Genomic DNA, 19,621 nt, shown 5'->3' on the forward strand with positions numbered 1-19,621 from the left:
ACTTTTGACATCAAAAGGTGTTTAATTTGATATTTTTTAATAAAATTTTTTGATGAATAGTAAAAGTTGAGTAAAATTTTATAAACGAATAAGCCATTAAGTTTAGTGTAATTTCCAGTGAAGCAAATAAGAAGGATATCGTTTGTCTCTACTCAATTTTGCAAGAGAAAATGGACCAAATTAGTGATTTAAAGTACACTAATGCTGAGTAGATAATTTCTGCCATTTTATGAAATTGGATTAAATAAAAATAAGAAAATAAGTTATTTTTAATATATGATATTACGATTGCAGCAGTGGTCGTTCTGGCGGTGTCAACGATGGATGCGATGGTAGCAGCAAGTTTCTCCGGCGGCAGGGAGCAGGGTTGTCTAACAACAGAAGTAGTTTGTGTTAGAAAATAAATATCTAATCAAATATGTTAACGGAAGCGAATAGAAAAATTCAAATAAACCTCCAGCCATTGCTAAAATTTAAATTTGTTCTTCAGATTTTTTTCTTCAAGCAAACAGTAGATTGGAACCGTAGGAAGATGGTGTTGCCAAACCTTGGAACCCTTGGGAGGATGTTGCCAAATTTGGGAACCCTGTGAAGATGTTGCCAGATCTTGGAACTCTAGGATGACGTTGCCAAACCCTGGCTCTCAAATAGCGATGGTGTATTCTAATTTTCTGAGAGTAGGTTTAGTAACCCGTATGTGAGAGTATTTATAATTAAAAAGAAAAACCGTCTATCACGATTTTTTTGCCCCTTCTCACGTATATTTCAAATATGATAGACTTAATGGGAGAAAAGTGAGTCACAATTTAAGGTTAGTTTAATTATATAAGATAATTCAAAAATAATCAAAATTTAAATATGATTAATTAATTAATTAAACTAACATTCTCTCACTTGGCCCACTCAAACCATCACAACATAACGAGAAACTTTACATACGAATCATGGCCGTAGGTCTTCTATAAACGAATGTTACCTTCCATGTATCACGATATGTCAAGCATCTCAAACTAATTTCACAACTTAATGAATAAATCTTATATTTATTCCGGGTTAAACTTAAGCGAGTTTTCTCAATAATAATCAAATATGTGCACAATAACGCGAGAAAACATCAAACTGCATAAGAGTCTCAAATAACAATGTGCGCAAATAAACTACATTGTAGAATCAAGTCTCATACTTGCTACGTGATCCCTCAAATTCTTTAGTGGCATGCCTTTAGTCAAAGGATCACAAGCATCAACTCTGTACTAACGTGTTCAATGACCACTTTATTTTCCTTGACACGTTATCTTAAGGTTAAATACTTGATGTTGATGTATTTACTTCGACTCCCACTCTTATTGCTTTTTAGCCATAAACACCGCAGCAGAGTTGTCACAGTACAACTTGATCGGTCTAGAAATAGAGTTAACGACTCTAAACTCGGATATGAAACTCTTCAACCATACACCATGCGAGCTAGCCTCGAAACATAAAACAAATTCAGCCTCCATAGTGGAAGTAGTAGTGATAGACTGCTTTGCACTTCTCCAAGAGATAGCTCTACCAGCCAACATGAACACATAACCCGATATGGATTTCCGAGTGTCAATGCAACCAGCGTAGTCCGAATCGGAGTAGCCAATCACTTCCAAGACATCAGTTTGTCTATACATGAGCATGAAATCCTTCGTACCTTGAATGTACCTCATATAACATCCCTTTATCATTAGTTGCAAGTAAAATATCATCCACGTACAACACAAGAAAGCAAATATGACTCCCACTAACCTTCTAGTATATATAGTGATCCATGACGTTTTCTTCAAAGCCGAATGAAGAGATAAGATCATGAAATTTCAAATATCATTAGCGGGAGGCTCGCTTCAATCCATATATGGATTTATTAAGCCTACAGACTAAATTTTCTCACCTTCCTCCATCAATAGTCTCTCATCCTCTTGAACACACATGGTCGTCAATTCATTGATGAACCATTTATCTTTATGTGCATTGTAAGATAATGTCCCGCATCCACATTATGTGCTCGCGCACACTCCTCACACCCGTGAATCTCATGGTGGATAACTGAATGACTGGTATAATCAATGTCCATCCAGCCTAAATGAAGGAAGATCATTTCCTTCCAAATTTCGTAATTATTACCAGTCAATTCGGGGACATCACACTTAATGTTAGAGAAATTCATAGGATTAAATGCTCCAAAATTAAATAAATATGCTCATCAATAAAGGAGACAAGTAAATTACATTTCTATCAATATAAACATGTTAATACATGAATCTAAAGACATAAGACTTGCATGTGGGCTAAAGTTTTACTCAATTAGATTCAAACAAAACCTAACAATAAAACTATCAAATTGTGTTCCTTTTCTTAACTCTTGTGGGTAGATTAAGAAATACAATTTGATATCTTATCCAAATTACTCATATAAATATAACAAGACTCCTGTAGGTAGATCTCATCACATTGTACATGATAATTACAATCGATGTCTATTAATGTGATTTCAAATAAATCATGAACAAATATTTAATTAATCGAGGATGTTGTGGCTATTCCCCAAATAAATAAAATTTAAAATAAATCACAAATATTATGAATATGCAATCTGAAGTACACATGTCTATAAGCTATTGACTGTTCCGTATGTGAATTTATAAATAAATTAGCAATCTTATTACAAGTTATTGAGCAACATCAACAATTGTCTTTGGACAAATTACTGACTCGCCAGTGATAAATTTGTTTTGACAATCGAAAGTAGAAAATAAAGTAGTATGTCGAACAATACTCCATCTTTGGACAAATCTATTGTTTACACACAAGTAATCAAATTATAATCACCAATTCAATGTCATTAAACATGCATGTAACTACTTAATCGCTTACTTGCCTTTGGGTCAATCAGCAGCGTTATAAACTACATACACAACCTTCTAACATATAAAATAAACCGATTTACACAACAGGGCTGCTTTGGCAACATTACAGTTTCAACCAATTCATAAAATATATTATACTCTTTATTGCTAATTAAATTCACGTTAAAATAAACTATGTATGTCCAATACATATAAAAGCTATAACAACAATAATTAATTTATGGACTCATCGAAATAATCAAATAGTCCAAAAAAAAATACTAAATGCAGCGGAATCACACAAGCAAAAATATGCCACCCAAAGAGATTATAAATTTAATGTAATGAATATCTATAGTCGAATTTGAACAAATACATATTGTTGAAAATACATGTTGTATCCCAAAATTAATTGGATTATTAAGTACATCAAAATAAATCTACAATTCTAATTATTCGTAAAAATAATAATAATAATAATAATAATTTCGCATGCCTCATCATCATAGTAATATTAAATATAATAATAATAATAATAATAATAATAGCAACAATACTACTGCACGTCTCATGATGATGATGATGATAATAATAATAATAAATAAATAAAAATAAAGTATACACAGCAGCAAGAATGTGATCCACCTTCTCAATTAACTCCATACGCAAAAGTAATCGCATTCAATAATAATAATTGAATTCTCGTTCACATACAAGAATCGTAATAATTATAAATTCATGAACCCATAGCACTCGCCGTCAACGTCAACATGAGCAGAGAAATAATTTCAGAAATTAGAATATTTGCATAATTAATTTATTTTTTTTTTTACAAAACTCAATTTTCTCAAAATAAAATTTTCTTTAAAACACCGTAGAATCATATTTCGATCAAGAAAATTTTGGCAAAACAATTGTTGAAAATCAAAATATTTTCAAATAAAAAATTAAAGCTTGATTGAGGAAAAAATTCAAAGCAACACAGAGACAAAAATTGCTCTGATACCAAATGTTAGAAAATAAACATCTAATCAAATATTTTAGCGGAAGCGAATAGCGAAATTTAAACAAACCTCTAGCCATTGCTAAAAATTAAATTTGTTCTTCAGATTTTCTTTTTCAAGCAAACAGTAGATTGGAACTGTGGGAATATGGTGTTGCCAAACCTGGAACCCTTGGGAGGATGTTGTTGCGAAACTTTGAAACCATATGAAGATGTTGCCAGATCTTGGAACGCTTGGAAGGATGACGTTGCCAAATCCTGGCTCTCAATAGCGATGGTGTATTCTAATTTTCTGACAGTAGGTTTAGTAAGAGTATTTATAATTAAAAAAAAAAGGGCCACAATTTAAAGTTAGTTTAATTATATAAGATATTAAAAAATAATCAAAATTTAAATATGTTTAATCCATGATTGTGTAAAATAAATGGTGACTAATGTGATTGTGGATAAAAGTAAATGGGAGAGTGGAGTGAAGGTGAAATTAAATGCTTGGCAAAAATCCCACTATATTTTTTATTCAGATTTTTCTGTGCAATTTAATTATATTTGAATTTAAGTTTATTTATTAATAAATATATTTAATTAAAATTTTATACACAATTTTTATTGTTCCTAAAATGATGCTATTCAAAATAAATATATTTTTATTTGACTTTATCTGAAATGTAAATTATATATTCAAATTATATTAATTTTAATTAGATGTAATGAATAATGATTACATTCTGACTGTAATTTTATGTTTTTTTTTTTTTTTGTTAACATGACTGCAATTTTATGTTTATGTTGTTGTGATTGGTTATATTTATTTATTTATTTGTGTGTGTATAATTGCAAGGTGAGGAAGACCTCATCGATGAACCAGTATCCTTAAAACACTCATTACTTAGTTAAAATAACTCCTATTGCATTTACAGAATCTATTAGTCTGGTGATTCAATTTGGTTTCATTGTTACTATTATTTTCATTGACATGTTATTTAAAGGTATGTAAATAAGAGGTTTAGCAACCAATACAAATCCATAATAGGGGCAGATTTCCTAGCCAAGGAAGTTCAATTTGAGGACAGGGTTTTCACTTTACAGATTAGTCTAGATATTATTCATGTTATTAGCAATTCTAAAATTGGATCGGTATATTCGTCTGGACCTATTGCTCTTTTTCCAAAACCTGAGACAATTGACAGAAAGTTACAATGTAGCTGAACTATAGAGTTTTATGTTGTTTTGGTGTTTTATACCTTGATATTGAGTTTTTGTGCAATTAAGATATGGGATACAGCTGGGCAATGAGAGATTTCAAAGCCTTGGGGTTGCTTTTTACGGCGGTGCTGATTGTTGTGTGATTGTCTACGATGTCAATGTGATGAAAGCATTTGACAACCTTAACAACTCGAGGGAGGAAATCTTAATTCAGGTATTTGTTCTATTCCTTATCTTATTCGGATGGTAGCCCTTATTATTGCCTTTTTTTAGAATTATCATCCGGCCCCAAAGACACCACCTATGTTCTCAGTGTGTCATAAAATCTACATATAGTCCAGAGTTTTAATTGAAGTGATTTCCATTTAAACATAGAATACTGATCCAATCTCCACTTTTTTGCTTATGAGAGAAAAAACATGTTATTAGATACACATATGTGAGCCCAAAATACTTTTAGATGTTAATCTTTCAATTTCATTCACCACGTACATTAGCATTAATCCTAGTCCTCCAAGGGCATTCTTTTGTCATTACGGCTCAATATGTTAGATCGACTTTAAAATTGCTGATTGCTTTTAGTGGCCCCTAATGTTAGTTCTATGGGTTACTATTTTCTTTTTCTTTTTTGTTTTTTTTTAAGAGAAGATAAATCTATCTATTATAGAAAGAACATGCTAAAAGAGAAGCTTCTCTGCAGGCAAGCCAATCTGATCCTGAAAATTTCCCATTTGTTGTGATTGGCAACAAGATTGATGTGGATGGTGGAAATAGCAGAGTGGTAATCATTCATATTCTTCTTTTCCCCTCTCCTGAATTTGTTGAATAACATGTTCTGTATGACATAATAATTTAGATATAAATATATACATACCGAGTAATCTGTTTGATGGCATTGCCTTGTGTACAGGTGTCTAAGAAAAAAGCTCGAGCCTGTTGCGCCTCAAAGGGGAACATTCCCTACTTTGAGAATTCTGCCAAAGAAGGCACCAATGTGGAAGAGGCTTTCCAGGTCATTGCAAAGAAGGCGTTAAAGAGCAGAGAAGAAGAGATGGAAGTAAATAAAACCTGTCATAATACATTATTAGTATAGACTAAGGTTAAACAATAACATGCTGTGTGGATACCAAAGTTCTTGAAAACTGCAATGCATCGAGTATAAGATACCACCATATCCTGGTGCCAGAATTATTTTACTTCACCGAACATTCCAGTCATGAATTTTCTTAATCACTTATCTATTTCTTCATTGCTTTGTTGGGAAATTTATTGACGATACTTGCCCGACACAATCGATGTTGGAAGCAGCAATCAGCAAAGATCAACCGGGTGCGAATGCTGAAGAGAAGAGAATGAGAAGCTCCAGAAGGCAAAACCAAGTGATATATGTTATTGCCCATGTCTTATTTATTTTCTTGTACACTATAAAATTTGTATGGTTTGATTTAGCCCTTGTTGAATTAGTTGTGCATGGACTTTCTCACTGCTTTAATTTGATTTAATCCCCCAAGATTGCATTATTTTGTGTATTTAATAATTTATATATCATATGCTAAATTCATGTATTTTGATTATATTTATTGCTTCTGGACTCTTCTTATGTACTTGAGATTTAAATTATTGTGTGTTATTCCTTGTACAACATTTCTTGACAATGTTGTTTACCTAATATTATATCGAATGCATGATCTAGGAAACCAATTTGATTTCGTGCATGAAAAAATTTATTATGAAAACAAGCAAGTTAGGAGGTCCAAATTCATGAGATAAATATTTAAATTACAGTATGGTGTAAACAATCCAGACTTGGTAGTGATTCATTGTTGATGCTTAACCTTTTATGCTACGTCTGTCGTTTGTTTATTTATTTAACTGAAAACTACAAGTTTCGTAAAGAAAATATGTTCAAATCAAAATCATCTTACAATACATAACATCCCCATCTGGCTAACTTCCAAAGTACAGATTTATTAAAAATACATGATCCATGATGCAAATTGAAAGTGCAACCATTTCCAAGTTCACTAAGAATTATTGGATATGTAACACAAACACATCTTCATATAAATGACAATACACGACAGAGACAATAATGCATGAATGGACACAATCATATTATTACACAATTTCTTCAATCTGTACCTCAACGTTCCTCCCTACTTGTCATAAACAGATACATTTGGCCTCGGCACGAACTCTTCCGTGCCAAATTTAGCCTTTTGTTGCTTCACATCGTCGGTTACGCCGATATATTAGGACTGGCTCAAAGTCACCTTTCACGTACGATTTTTCCTTCTTTTTAGGTTTTACATCTTCGTTATATGCAGAGACATTAGGCCTCGGCTCAAAGTCGCCTTTCACTTGCGACTTCTCTTCCTTTTTAATCTCCACATCTTCGCCATACGCAGACACATTAGGCCTCGGCTCGAAGTCACCTTTAACTTGCGACTTCTCCTTCTTTTCAGGCTCGACATCTTCGCCATAAACAGACACATTAGGCCTCGGCTCAAAATTTGTCCCGCAACCTTTTTCAGATTTGAGACTATCCGGCAAGGCGTGGTGGTGGTGGAAGTTGCCGTGGACATGATAATGAGATGATTCCCAATAAGGGGCACGGGCTTATCCTTCGCGACATTATTCCGGTACTCGCCCGGTGCTTTTCTTGCATCGACCTACATTACAACATCAAGTAAACACAACATATATCATTATCAACCATTCTTTTAGAACTATCACTACAAAAAAATAATATATTTGTAATGGAATTACGTCCCTAAAGTTCACGTAGCTAACGTAATTCCATTCCTAATTCCGTCTCTGATGTCATTAGTAACAGAAAAAGTAGATTTAGAGACAAAAAAGTTTTGTTACAAAAATGATTTTTTCTTGTAGTGTATTCATGAACAACAAATGCATATACATATATTGCAAGTCAATTTAAAGTCACAACAAAACTGAGCCCTAAACAGAAAGCCAAAGTCTCAATACATGAAAAACACATTGAAGTGTAAAATGAACCGGCTATGCTAGAAGATAGAAGAAAGATATACTTTACAGTGAACAAACATCCAACAAAATAGTAGATATAACACCTCCAGACTTGACAAATGATCTAGCGACAAAATTGAAATCCTCGGCAATGCAGAAATCAATGTCCAACCAATCTTGAGGGAGACCATTGTGGCGTGCCAAAGGGAGAAAAATAATATAAAGGACAGGGGTACAAGACTAAAATTAAGTGTAAAAATTCTGGGCGTGTATATATTAGTATCAATATAAATTCTGCTATTTTTCCAATTATTAATCTCTCAAATTAATATGCAAATAACTCAACGCAACCATACATACCAGTGCTAGACATCAACCAAGATCATAACTTAGCGAAACCCATACCAATGCTAGCAACTTGACCAGTCGCAACCTACATAATAAAATATCAATATAACATGCTTCGTATTCGATGATGAAATCCTTACTTAACTGGTTAAAGCCCGACAATAAAAACTTGTAAGCTTGATTCTCACCTTGCGCCAAGCTCTGAATATTAAACAAAAATGACATATAAATGAAATAGTTAAGTGCCTATTTTGTATTAACCATTTTTATATGTCACCCACGACTTACTTTCACCCCTTGCTTTCATTCTTCTATTTGTTCTTAATAACCTCATATGTAGGGATAAACTTTTAGTGGCATCAATTGCCCATCTCTAAAACTAGGAATATGCACTAAAGAATTAAAGAACACAAAAGTTGTAGTAACAAGAAAATTGACTCTCTGCATCTCTTGTTGCAACCCTTGGCAAACAAGAAAATTCCAAGGCATGAACCATATTTCAAATCAATTCAACACTGATCGACAAAAATAAATACAAGAGCTTGATATCTTAAAAAAATAAGCTTTTGTTGCAACTTGAAAACCTTTATTTATGTTCCAGAATCCACTCAGGAGCCTTTACTTCAACTTTGTTAAACCAAATATCACCCTAAGCCAAGCTTTCACCTTATTTGTTACAAAAAAGTCAGCAAAAAACAAGTAGAGGCATGGCATAGGTTCTATTGCATCTAATCTGCAGAGATGAAAATAAATGGTTCCAGCAGCATATATGAACAATCGCAAATCAAGAGAACTTACTTATTCAACAAAATCAGAAAATCAATCACTATGTCGTTCATGTGCATCAATCTCTTCCCAGTCAGAAATATGACGGTCATTAGTTTCACCTTCAAAGATTCCAATTAACTTACATGTAAATCCAAATTTACATTAGATTGAACACTATCAGATCAATTGTGAGATGCATTAGAGTCTATCCACGCCGTGGATCCTTTCACTCGATCAGACTGATATGTCAAATCATCTCATGTCACATCTACCACGTTATGTGGCCTGGTTTTCATAACAGTCATCCATCTGGAGTTGGATCTAGTTTTTTTAGCATACTCAACATAAAAACCTTGTTTTTCTTGTTGTGCCAATATGTAGGGCTCTTTTGTCCTAAGAAGATACGGAAAGTTCACATCAACCAAATCATATGTATGATGGCGTCGCGTCCCTCGGTTAGGGACAACCCATCGACAACAGAACAAAACCACATTCCTATGATAATGCAGATCATACGAAACTTGCAAAATCTCTTCAATTACTCCAAAGTATTCTATTGAAGTACTGTATTTTCTATTAGATTGCACTGCAACTCTATATTTCTGACTCGCCCGCCCGTCACTTCGTTCAAAGGTACTAAATTTCCATCCATTGATCACATATTCCTTAAACATTCTTAATTTGTAACTCATGCCTGATGCTATTGCACGCAAGAGTTGAAGCACATCATCTAAGTTCATATTCATTATTGAGTCTCGAAACCAATCCACATAACCTTCGAAAATATATGATCAACGGAAATAGATGATGTCCCTATGTGCTCCTTAGCCCAGTCACAATAGAACATGTTAGTTTATTCATGTTTTAAATTAATCATTAATTTCCTTGGATAATTTAAAGATACGTTTATTATTATAAAAATTTATCATATAATCCACAATGAAAATATTATATTAATTACCGAAAAGAAGGCTCTGCCTTTGTAGTGTTGGTCAAGATATATATGGAAGCAGATCGATATTCTGAATCAGATATATACGGTGTCGCTTCACGTCCACCTGCTTGTCCTGGAAAGATAAAAATTAAAAACGTCTTTCTATTTGTGAGGGTAGAAGGTCTTAATCTACCATCCATATTTTTCTCGTTGAAATATTGTGTTGATAAATACAACCTCCTCCATAATATACGCTGCTGCAATCGAACGTTCCAGATGTGCTTTATTTTTAACCTTGTTCTTTAAGTCCTTCAAGAATCTAGCATTCAAATATCCATCGCAAGTAAGGTTCTATTGAAATATAGACTAATTTAAAAATCATACATCATACCTCTCAAACGGATACATCCATCTGTAGTGCACTGGTCCAGCAAGTATTGCTTTTTCAGGGAGATGGACTAGAAGATGTTCCATACTATCAAAAAACCCAGACGGGAAAATATTCTCTAGTTTACATACAACTAAAGGAGCTCTGATTTTCATTTGCTCTAATTGTTGAATGTACAATGTGCAACAACATATTATTTGAAATAATACACTTACTTCAGTAAGTGCCTCCCATATGTAGTCTGGTAGTATACCTCGAAACACAACAGGTACCAAACATTGCATGAATACATACGAATCATGACTTTTCATTTTAGTGAATTGCGTTCCACTAATATCGACACATCTTTTCAAGTTGGATACAACATCATCTGAAAATTTTATTTCTGATGCCCATTTGCAGAGCACCCTAGCATCTTGACGTGTGATACTGTATACTGCCTTCGGTTTTGGTCCATCAAGATTAGGTGGAATGGACAATTCAGGTCGATCACATAACATATGCATGTCTTTCCGAGCATTAATGTTGTCTTTTGTTTTTCCTGGGGCATCCATGATCGTGTAGATAATTTTTCAAACAGATTATTCTCAATGTGCATTATATCTATATTGTGTCGCAACAACAAATCTTTCCAATAGGGTACATCTCAAAGTATACTTTTTTTCGTCCATTTATGTGATTCTCCATACCCATTATGTGCATCTGATAATGGGTTATCAACTACCTTTGGTATGCTTGAAATCCATTGCAATATCAAATCCCCACTTAAACAGTCCCGTACAGTACCCTCAACATTTTACCCTTAATAAAACTCTGATCATCTCGACGAAAGGCATGACATTGTGGTAAAAATTGTCGATGACAGTTAAAGTAGCACATTTTTCTCCCATATTGTTGTCTAAATGCCGAATTATCATCCATACAAATTGGGCATTCTAGGATGCCTGCAGTACTCCATCCCGATACCATCGCATATGATGGAAGATCTCCTATGGTCCATATTAAATCCGCATGCATACAAAATTGATGATTTGTATGTGCATCATAGACCACATATCCGATGTGCCATAGATCTAATAGTTCGTCTACCAAAGGTTGCAAGTACACATCTAACTTTCTTTTTGGATTATTCGGACTAAGGATCACAACTGTCAAAAACATGTACTGTTTCTGCATACACATTCCTGGAGGGAGATTGTAGGGTGTCAAAATTACTGGCCAAGATGAGTAATTACAACCGTATGTTCCAAATGGGGCAAATCCATCCGTGCATAAACCAAGCCTCACATTGCGTGGATCTTGCGTGAAGTTTGGGTAACATGTGTTCAAATGTTTCCTGGCAGTTGAATCTGATGGGTGGCTCATTTTTCCATCATCAGTGTGATGTGTTGCATGCCACATCATTGCCTGAGCAGTATGTTTGAACTCAAACAAAATTTTCAATCTATTTTTCAATGGAAGGTACACCATTTGAGCGGATGCAACCTTTTTATGCCAACTATTTTCTTTCCATCTTGACAATCCGCAAAACTTGCATATTTGGGTCGTTTCATCTGACTTCCAATATAACATACATCCTACTGGACAAGAATCTATTTTTTGAGATGGCATTCTCATATTCGATAGCAATTTTTTTAAAGCATAGAAACCTGACGGCACTTGCTTGCCTTCTAGTAAGGCACGTCTCATCATAATACACACATCATCAAATGCCGCCTCAGACATATTATTTTTGGATTTTATACGAATAAGCTCGCTAACCACGAATCGTTGTGCTTATTCATTAGAACCATCATAATGGGCTGATCTACCAATCGCACTGCATCACTAAATCTACTTGTCATTTCTTCTTCATTGGTAGGGTCCCTGTGTACAATCTTTCAGTGGTTGTAAGCAATACATCATCTGCATCATTATTTATCTTTCTTTATTTGCAAACTGCTTATATCCCCCCTGTAGTTTGGAAACTCGGCGTCATTTCCCCCTGTACTTTAAAAACGGCGTAGTACTCCATTGTGTTTTCAGAAAACTCGCACATTCTCTCATTTGATCAATTTGACCTAACGATGTCAAATTTCTTTTCGAATGGACCGTTATACCCTTCCTTTAAATAACTCACTTAACACTCCTCCATCACTTCCCTCTCTACCGACACCTCTCCCCCATCACTATCCCCGACTCGATGTTTTTCTTCCACCTACGAGAAAATTGATTACAGGTTTGAACACCGATCCAACGGAGGTGTTGTCATAGAAAAGGGTAGCAACGAACCCAAATTCTTGTAAGTCACCGAGTTCGACCGATTTTAAATGACTTTTGTGTTAGGGCTAGGGCTTTTCGGCGTTTTTCTTTTTCTACGGTTAGGGCTTTTGAGTTTTTTTCTATAGTTTTGGACAATTTCGGGTTGAGAAGTTCATCGATTTTTTACAGAAGTGGAATTGGGGGTACACCTTGTACATTTGTTTTGCTTTTTATACATATTCGATGGTGACCCGAAAACCCTGTAACTGGTTGCGTCCAATTACGAAATTAATTGATTATGTTAATTGAACAATTGTTTTTTGTCTGGTTGTTGTTGGATAGTGTTCCAGGGTGGGGTGGACCACCTCTGCTTCACTTTGTTTAGATTATTTATGTTAGAAAGTCGGTGGGTTGATTATTGAAATGTATTCTTGGTTGCCCCACGTGCAGGTTTTTGTTGTTCGCCAACCTATGGACAAAGACTGCAAGGTTGACATTTACATGTGAGTGGGTGGAAATTTTGAAGTGGAAAACCTAAGCCATCCATATGTAAGTGGTCAAAAAGTATTGTTTAAGAACATCGACAATGACAAAATTTATTATGGGACTCTGCTGGATATGTATAGACGTGCTGGTGGGAAATGTCTTACGGTTCGCATGTATCACACGTTGAAAGGGTGAGTGAAGATAAAAAAAAAAAAATAGAAAACAGAGATTTCGGGAAGAAAGGAGTGCGGGCGACGGCGGCTATTGATGTGTTTCATTATGGCAAATATATTTATTATTACATATAATTACTTTTTTCTATAAAATTAAAATAATATTAATAAAAAATTATTAATAATTAAAATTTAGCATTTTATAAATTTTTATTATATAATTATATTTAATATAAATTATATTGTATTTTATAATTAATGATTATTATTTATATAAGTTTAATGTAGTAAACAAAAATAAATATATATCTAATTAAATTTAAGCTAACCGATTTTTAAAAGGAAAAAAATTATAAAAAATATAAAAGAAAATTACTAAAAATAAGTAAATAAAAGTCCATCGACCGGCAATGTTTGAACCGAAATCGTTGGTTACAAAACTATCAAATCGGATATGTAATGATGATTCGAAATATTCGATTTTGATTTGACTTTTTGATAAATCAAAATTGACGGTTTTAAACCGTAACCGGTAGTTCAAACCATTTAGACAAATCTACCAGCAAACATAAATTGTCAAATACTCTTTCGAAGAAGAAAATTTTCAAAAGAGCAATCCATAGGTTCAATTTCAACCGAAACTGCAATCAATCAATATTTTTCGAATCTGGAACCAGTGAAAGAAAATATTAAGGGGAAAAGAGACTAGAGGAAATAATAGACCAGAAGATATAAATTGTGTTATGCACAGAAAAATTGGCTAGGTCAAATGGCCCAAACTGGGAGAAATGAGTGGGCCCAGACCTGGCCCATTAGATGGCTAAAGAGAGTTGTTTAGGATTGGGATTGGTCGGGTGGTATCAACCGTCCGTTAGATATAACCTGTAGTCGGTAGTTTGTCTAATTCGGGAGCGTTTGGTATGGTCGGATAAGGTCAACCGACTTTTGGAAGGGCCTAGAGGTAGTCGGTTGTGCCAATAAGGTCGGGACTAAGCATAAAGCGGTTGGTAAGGCGGTTAGAGACATGTGGCGGTTATTAGGCGGTTAAGAGTAATCGTTACAACGGATCAGGCAGCAGTTTCGAACAGGGATATTTAAGGATCTGGGTCAACAACTAACAGGGTATCTTCAATCAACTTCTCAGAAAGCAAAAATCAGATTTGGGGATCACCACTTTCAATTTCCAGTATTGTAGTTTGTAATTTCTAGAGTATTTATGTACCGTACAGTGTTTAGAGATTTCTTATCTCAGACACTAATTAATCAAGTTTAAGGATATTTTCTATATCTTTGAATTTTACTTTATTTTTGTTGAACAAATACATCAACAAATTGGCGACCACAGTGGGAGCAAGACAAAATTGCTCATTCCAATTCCGGCGATAATTTCATACGTCTTAGATCCGGCCGTATCATCGGAAGGGTCCATATGGCAGGTTCACAACCTCAATCATCTTCGGCACCGGTGGGAGAATCCGTTCCACCACCTATTGTGCCAAATGCTGGGGAAATCCCACAACCACCAACTGATTGGAGGTCTTATGTTCAACAAATGAACAACCAGCAAACTTTGGTTATGCAAAACATGTTGCGTGAGCAACATAATCTGATGCAGAACATGTTAGATCAAGCACTGTCAAGGGTTAGTCTTCAACCTACTCAAACTCCACCAGGAGTATCACCATCCAGACTACAGGCAAATTTCGCAGGGCCATCATTCGTGGATAGTGCATTTCCAAGTGCCACAAATCCCAACCGAACGGATAGGGGAAAATCTCCTCTGACTTTTCTCAACACTGTTCCGTTGGGACCAAGGGTTTCCAGTCCGCAGCCGAACAATACAAGGGAGGACAGGCCTGGAGGACATATACATGATCCTATTCATATTCCTGTGCAGGATCCTTTCCATGTTCCTGATCATCAACGCTTTCATGTAGATCCTGATGAGATTGCACATATATTAAGGGATCAGTTTGGGCTAACTCCTCAGATGGCTAACCGCCCTGCATATCAGAGACCTTTCCCAGAAAGGATCATTAATGAACACCCCCTCCCAAGGAATTATCGACCACCCGATTTTCATGCATTCTCAGGGGAGGACGGATCTTCCACCATAGAACATGTTGGTCGGTTCACAGTACAATTGGGAGAAGTTGGTAATAACCCTTTTTATAAGTTGCAACTGTTTGGTTTATCTCTTACTAGAACAGCGTTTTCGTGGTTTGCAAGTCTGCCTCCTGGACAAATTCAGACGTGGGAAGGACTGGAGATGGCATTTCATGCCAGATTCTTCAATCCTTTACCAATTGTTTCTTTAACTGATTTACTAGAATTGAGACAGTATCCAGAAGAATCTGCTTCACAGTTTATAGAAAGGGTGCGATTGATGAAAGGGCGATGTCCTACGGTAATCAGTGAGAAAGAGATGACCAATTTAGTGGTCCGAAATATGCATACTCGCTTAAGAAAGGCACTCAATGCACTGGATGTTGAGGATTTGGCAAGTCTTGCATCTAAGGCTGGACGTTTAGAGTCTTTGTCCAGAGAGGAAGATCAGAATAACAGGCGTAATAGAGGCCAACATATGGCGAGTATGGGAACAGAAACATGTGACTTTGATTTTAATCAGTCAGAAGAGATGGCAGCCGAAATCCTTTCTGGAAAACCTTATGTATGCCCCAAATTGAAGCCAGTACCAGGATCTGAAGGAAAGGATCAACCGACGTTTGATAGTTCGAAAGCTGACGAAATCTTTGATATCCTGTTGACTGATGGCCAGATCCGTATTCCAAAGGGGCAAAGATTGGCCACTAAAGAAGAAATCAAAGGGAGACCATACTGTAAGTGGCATAATTCTTTCACACACAATACAAGTCAGTGTACTCATTTCAGGAAGGAAATTCAAAAAGCCATCAAGACAGGTCGGCTCAAGTACATCACTTTAGGTGTAGACCAGCAACCGTTTCCGAAAGTAACAACGGCAATGGTTGACATACAACCAAGTTCGGAAACAAAAAAAAAAAATTCGGCCAATAGTGGACAAACAGGGGAACGAACTCAGGCAAGCCCCGGAACAAAAAGAGGAAGTCAGCTAAACAGTGGCCGACCGGAAGAAAGACTCAAAGTTTGTGAAAAGCCAGTCGCTGAAAAATGGGACAATCCAGACGGTTCTTTTAATGTGGAGGTGAAAGAAAAGGTTTTAGTGCGTGACCACCCGACCAGAAAAACAGGGTCAGTCGGAAACAATTGGGCTCGAAATAAAAAGCCTTTACCAGTTGATATAGATCCTCGTTTCCCAGGTATGAATCGTACACAGATTCGTAATGCCAAACGCAGGTATGCTGCGAAGTATGGGAAACGAGTTCCTTCAACAAAACAACTAACCGACGAACAAAAAGCAGCCGACCACTCGGCAGGAGATCAGTCCATTAGAGTCTTTTCAACAGAACAAACAACCAACGAGCAGGGAGCAGCCATTCAATCTCCAAAAAATCGGTCCATTCGGGTCTGTTCAAGAAAGCAACCGAACGACGGATTAGGCGTTTCGGAGTATACCAAAGGAAGTTCGTCGGGACAGGGGAAAGGTAAAGGAATATCAGATGAAATAATTAGAGGTTTTAGATGCCAACATTGTGAACGGATCAACATCAATCCATCTCCTGAAGAATTCCGTATAGAATCTTTGACGATTCAATCTCAAAGTAAGACAAAGGAAGAAGTTGTAACTGCAGAGGAAAATTCGAGATCTGTTAAATCTCGTCTAGGGCCACGAATCCCTTGTCGAATGACAGAGTTTAATCAGATGAAGGATGAACCAATGTGGGCGAGTCTGGTAGATGATCCTACGGACGAACCTTTATGGGCAGTCTTGGCAGATGACGAATTGGAGGAAACAGAGTGGGCAAAGGCTTCAGATCCCGAGTCTCAGTCGGAGACACCTTCGATAGTGTTTCCTCCTATTCCAGAGGGTGCGATCTCCCATTTGAAACCTCTGAATGATAATGCTCACATTTGCGGGAAACCAATCACAAAGGTTTTTGTGGATAATGGAGCAGTCTTTAATGTTATGCCATTGAAGACTCTCAAGAAGCTAGGGAAAGGAATTCATGATCTGTCTCCTGTGGAATTCGAAATGACAAGCTTTACAGGGCAGCCGACCAAGCCTGAAGGTATGATGGTTGCCACAATTGAAGTCGGACCAAAAAAGATCTCCACTGTTTTCTTTATTGTGGATGCAGATACTACATACTCTCTTTTGCTGGGGAGAGACTGGATTCATGTCTCTCAATGTGTGCCATCAACACTGCATCAACAATTAATGTTCTGGGAAGGAAATCAGGTCTTCAAAATGGAAGCAAATGACAACCCATTCGATGTATCAGAACAAGTTGAAGAGTCAGTTTTTTATTCCAGTCATTTGGCTCCGATGTCTCAGTTATATATGGCCAGGGAATACCCAAACAAGGGTTATAAAGTCACTGGCCAGAACTCGATGTTCTATTAAAAGAACAACTTTATTGTATGGCTCATGATAAAGCCACACCTATTCTCATATAATTTGTCTGTTATGGGTGATACAAGTTTAGAAGTATGTAGTTCTCTTATTAATAAGTTCTATTTAAAGCAGTTATTACATAAAGCAGAAAATAGTAAAGAGATTCTTGATGTTCACCTCTAAGAAGATGAACAATTTCGTTGGCCTGATTTATTAGAAAAAACAGAACCAACAGCTTCATCACAAGACCCATTATTGGAGTTTAATTTAGGAACCGAATTGGTTCCAAAAGTGATCAGGCTAAGTGGTTATTTGTCTGAAGAGCAACAAACAATGATGCTCGAAGTTATTAGAAACAACATTGATTGTTTAGCATGGGATTATTCAGAAATGCCTGGTTTGAAAAGAAGTCTAATAGAGCATCGATTGCCTATCAAGGAAGGTTGCAAACCTTATAAACAACCCCCAAGGCGAATGAGCCCGGATCTGATGCCTCAAATCAAGGAAGAAATCCAAAAACTTCTCAAAGTGGGTTTCATTCGGCCTTGCCGTTATGCGGAATGGCTGGCTAACATTGTACCAGTGGTCAAGAAAAATGGTAAGATCAGGATATGCATCGATTTCAGGGATTTGAATTTAGCTACCCCTAAGGACGAATATGTGATGCCTATGGCCGACATGTTGATTGATGCAGCAGCAGGGCATAAAGTCCTTAGTTTGATGGATGGTTATGCAGGTTATAACCAAATATTTCTGGCAGAAGAAGACATTCCTAAGACAGCATTCAGGTGCCCAGGGGCTTTAGGTATTTATGAATGGACAGTCATGCCATTCGGGTTAAAGAATGCAGGGGCAACTTACCAAAGAGCCATGAATTCAATCTTTCATGATCTAATTGGCAAATCTATGGAAGTTTATATTGATGATGTTATTGTCAAATCCTCCAGTTTTAACGAACATTTGAGAAATCTTGAAGAGGCATTCGAAAGAATGAAGAAGTACAAGTTGAAGATGAATCCAACCAAGTGTGCTTTTGGAATATCAGCTGGGAGCTTTTTAGGATTTTTAGTTCATGAGAGAGGAATTGAAATCGATGCTAATAAGGCTAAAGCCATTCTTGACAGTCGGTCACCCAAGACGGTTAAAGAAATCCAAAGTCTTTTGGGTAAGGTGAATTATTTGAGGCGTTTCATCTCTAATGCTGCTGGCAAGGTCAGACCAATTACTAAATTGTTAAAAGCTGAAAAAAAATGCTTTTGAATGGGGTCCAGATCAACAGACGGCTTTAGATGCCATCAAGCAAGCATTTGTTCACCCTCTAGTCTTAATGCCTCCTAAACTAGGTCGGCCGCTCAAACTTTATTTGGCAAATACACATGAAGTGGTTAGCTGTTTATTGGCACAGGATGGTGATGACGGGAAGGAAAGGGCAATTTACTATCTCAGTAAAACCCTTACAGGACCAGAACTGAATTACACTATGCCAGAAAAAATGTGTTATTCATTGGTCTTCGCTTGCACTAAACTCGAGCATTATTTGCTGCCCAGAAGAATTGAGGTCATATCAAAGGTGGATCTCATCAAATTGATTTTACAGAGACCTACTATGAAGGGCAGACTCATGAAGTGGGCCATCAAATTGGCTCCTTTTGATCTCCAACATTCCTCTTTGAAGGCAATCAAGGGACAAGCAGTAGCCGACTTCTTAGCAGAATTCTCAC

The 19,621-nt window shown here is 36.1% G+C and overlaps 1 protein-coding gene and 1 pseudogene across 1 annotated transcript; one reads left to right on the top strand and one right to left on the bottom strand.

The window, feature by feature from the left end:
- The first annotated feature begins 4,024 nt into the window (after positions 1 to 4,024).
- On the top strand, positions 4,025 to 6,581 carry LOC127241641 (ras-related protein Rab7-like; annotated as a pseudogene).
- A 709-nt stretch (positions 6,582 to 7,290) lies between these two features.
- Positions 7,291 to 8,722, bottom strand: LOC127241642 (organ-specific protein S2-like). The gene is made up of 5 exons (XM_051260783.1): positions 8,704 to 8,722; positions 8,604 to 8,616; positions 8,473 to 8,500; positions 7,656 to 7,751; positions 7,291 to 7,584 (listed from the first exon to the last, which is right to left on the bottom strand). Exons 1-5 carry the CDS (start codon positions 8,720 to 8,722, stop codon positions 7,291 to 7,293), a joined length of 450 nt encoding a protein of 149 aa, XP_051116740.1.
- Between the last annotated feature and the right edge of the window lie 10,899 nt (positions 8,723 to 19,621).

This window comes from Andrographis paniculata, unplaced genomic scaffold (assembly GCF_009805555.1).
Source record: "Andrographis paniculata isolate CXL003 unplaced genomic scaffold, ASM980555v1 Contig83END, whole genome shotgun sequence".
Classification (NCBI taxonomy): Eukaryota; Viridiplantae; Streptophyta; class Magnoliopsida; order Lamiales; family Acanthaceae; genus Andrographis; species Andrographis paniculata.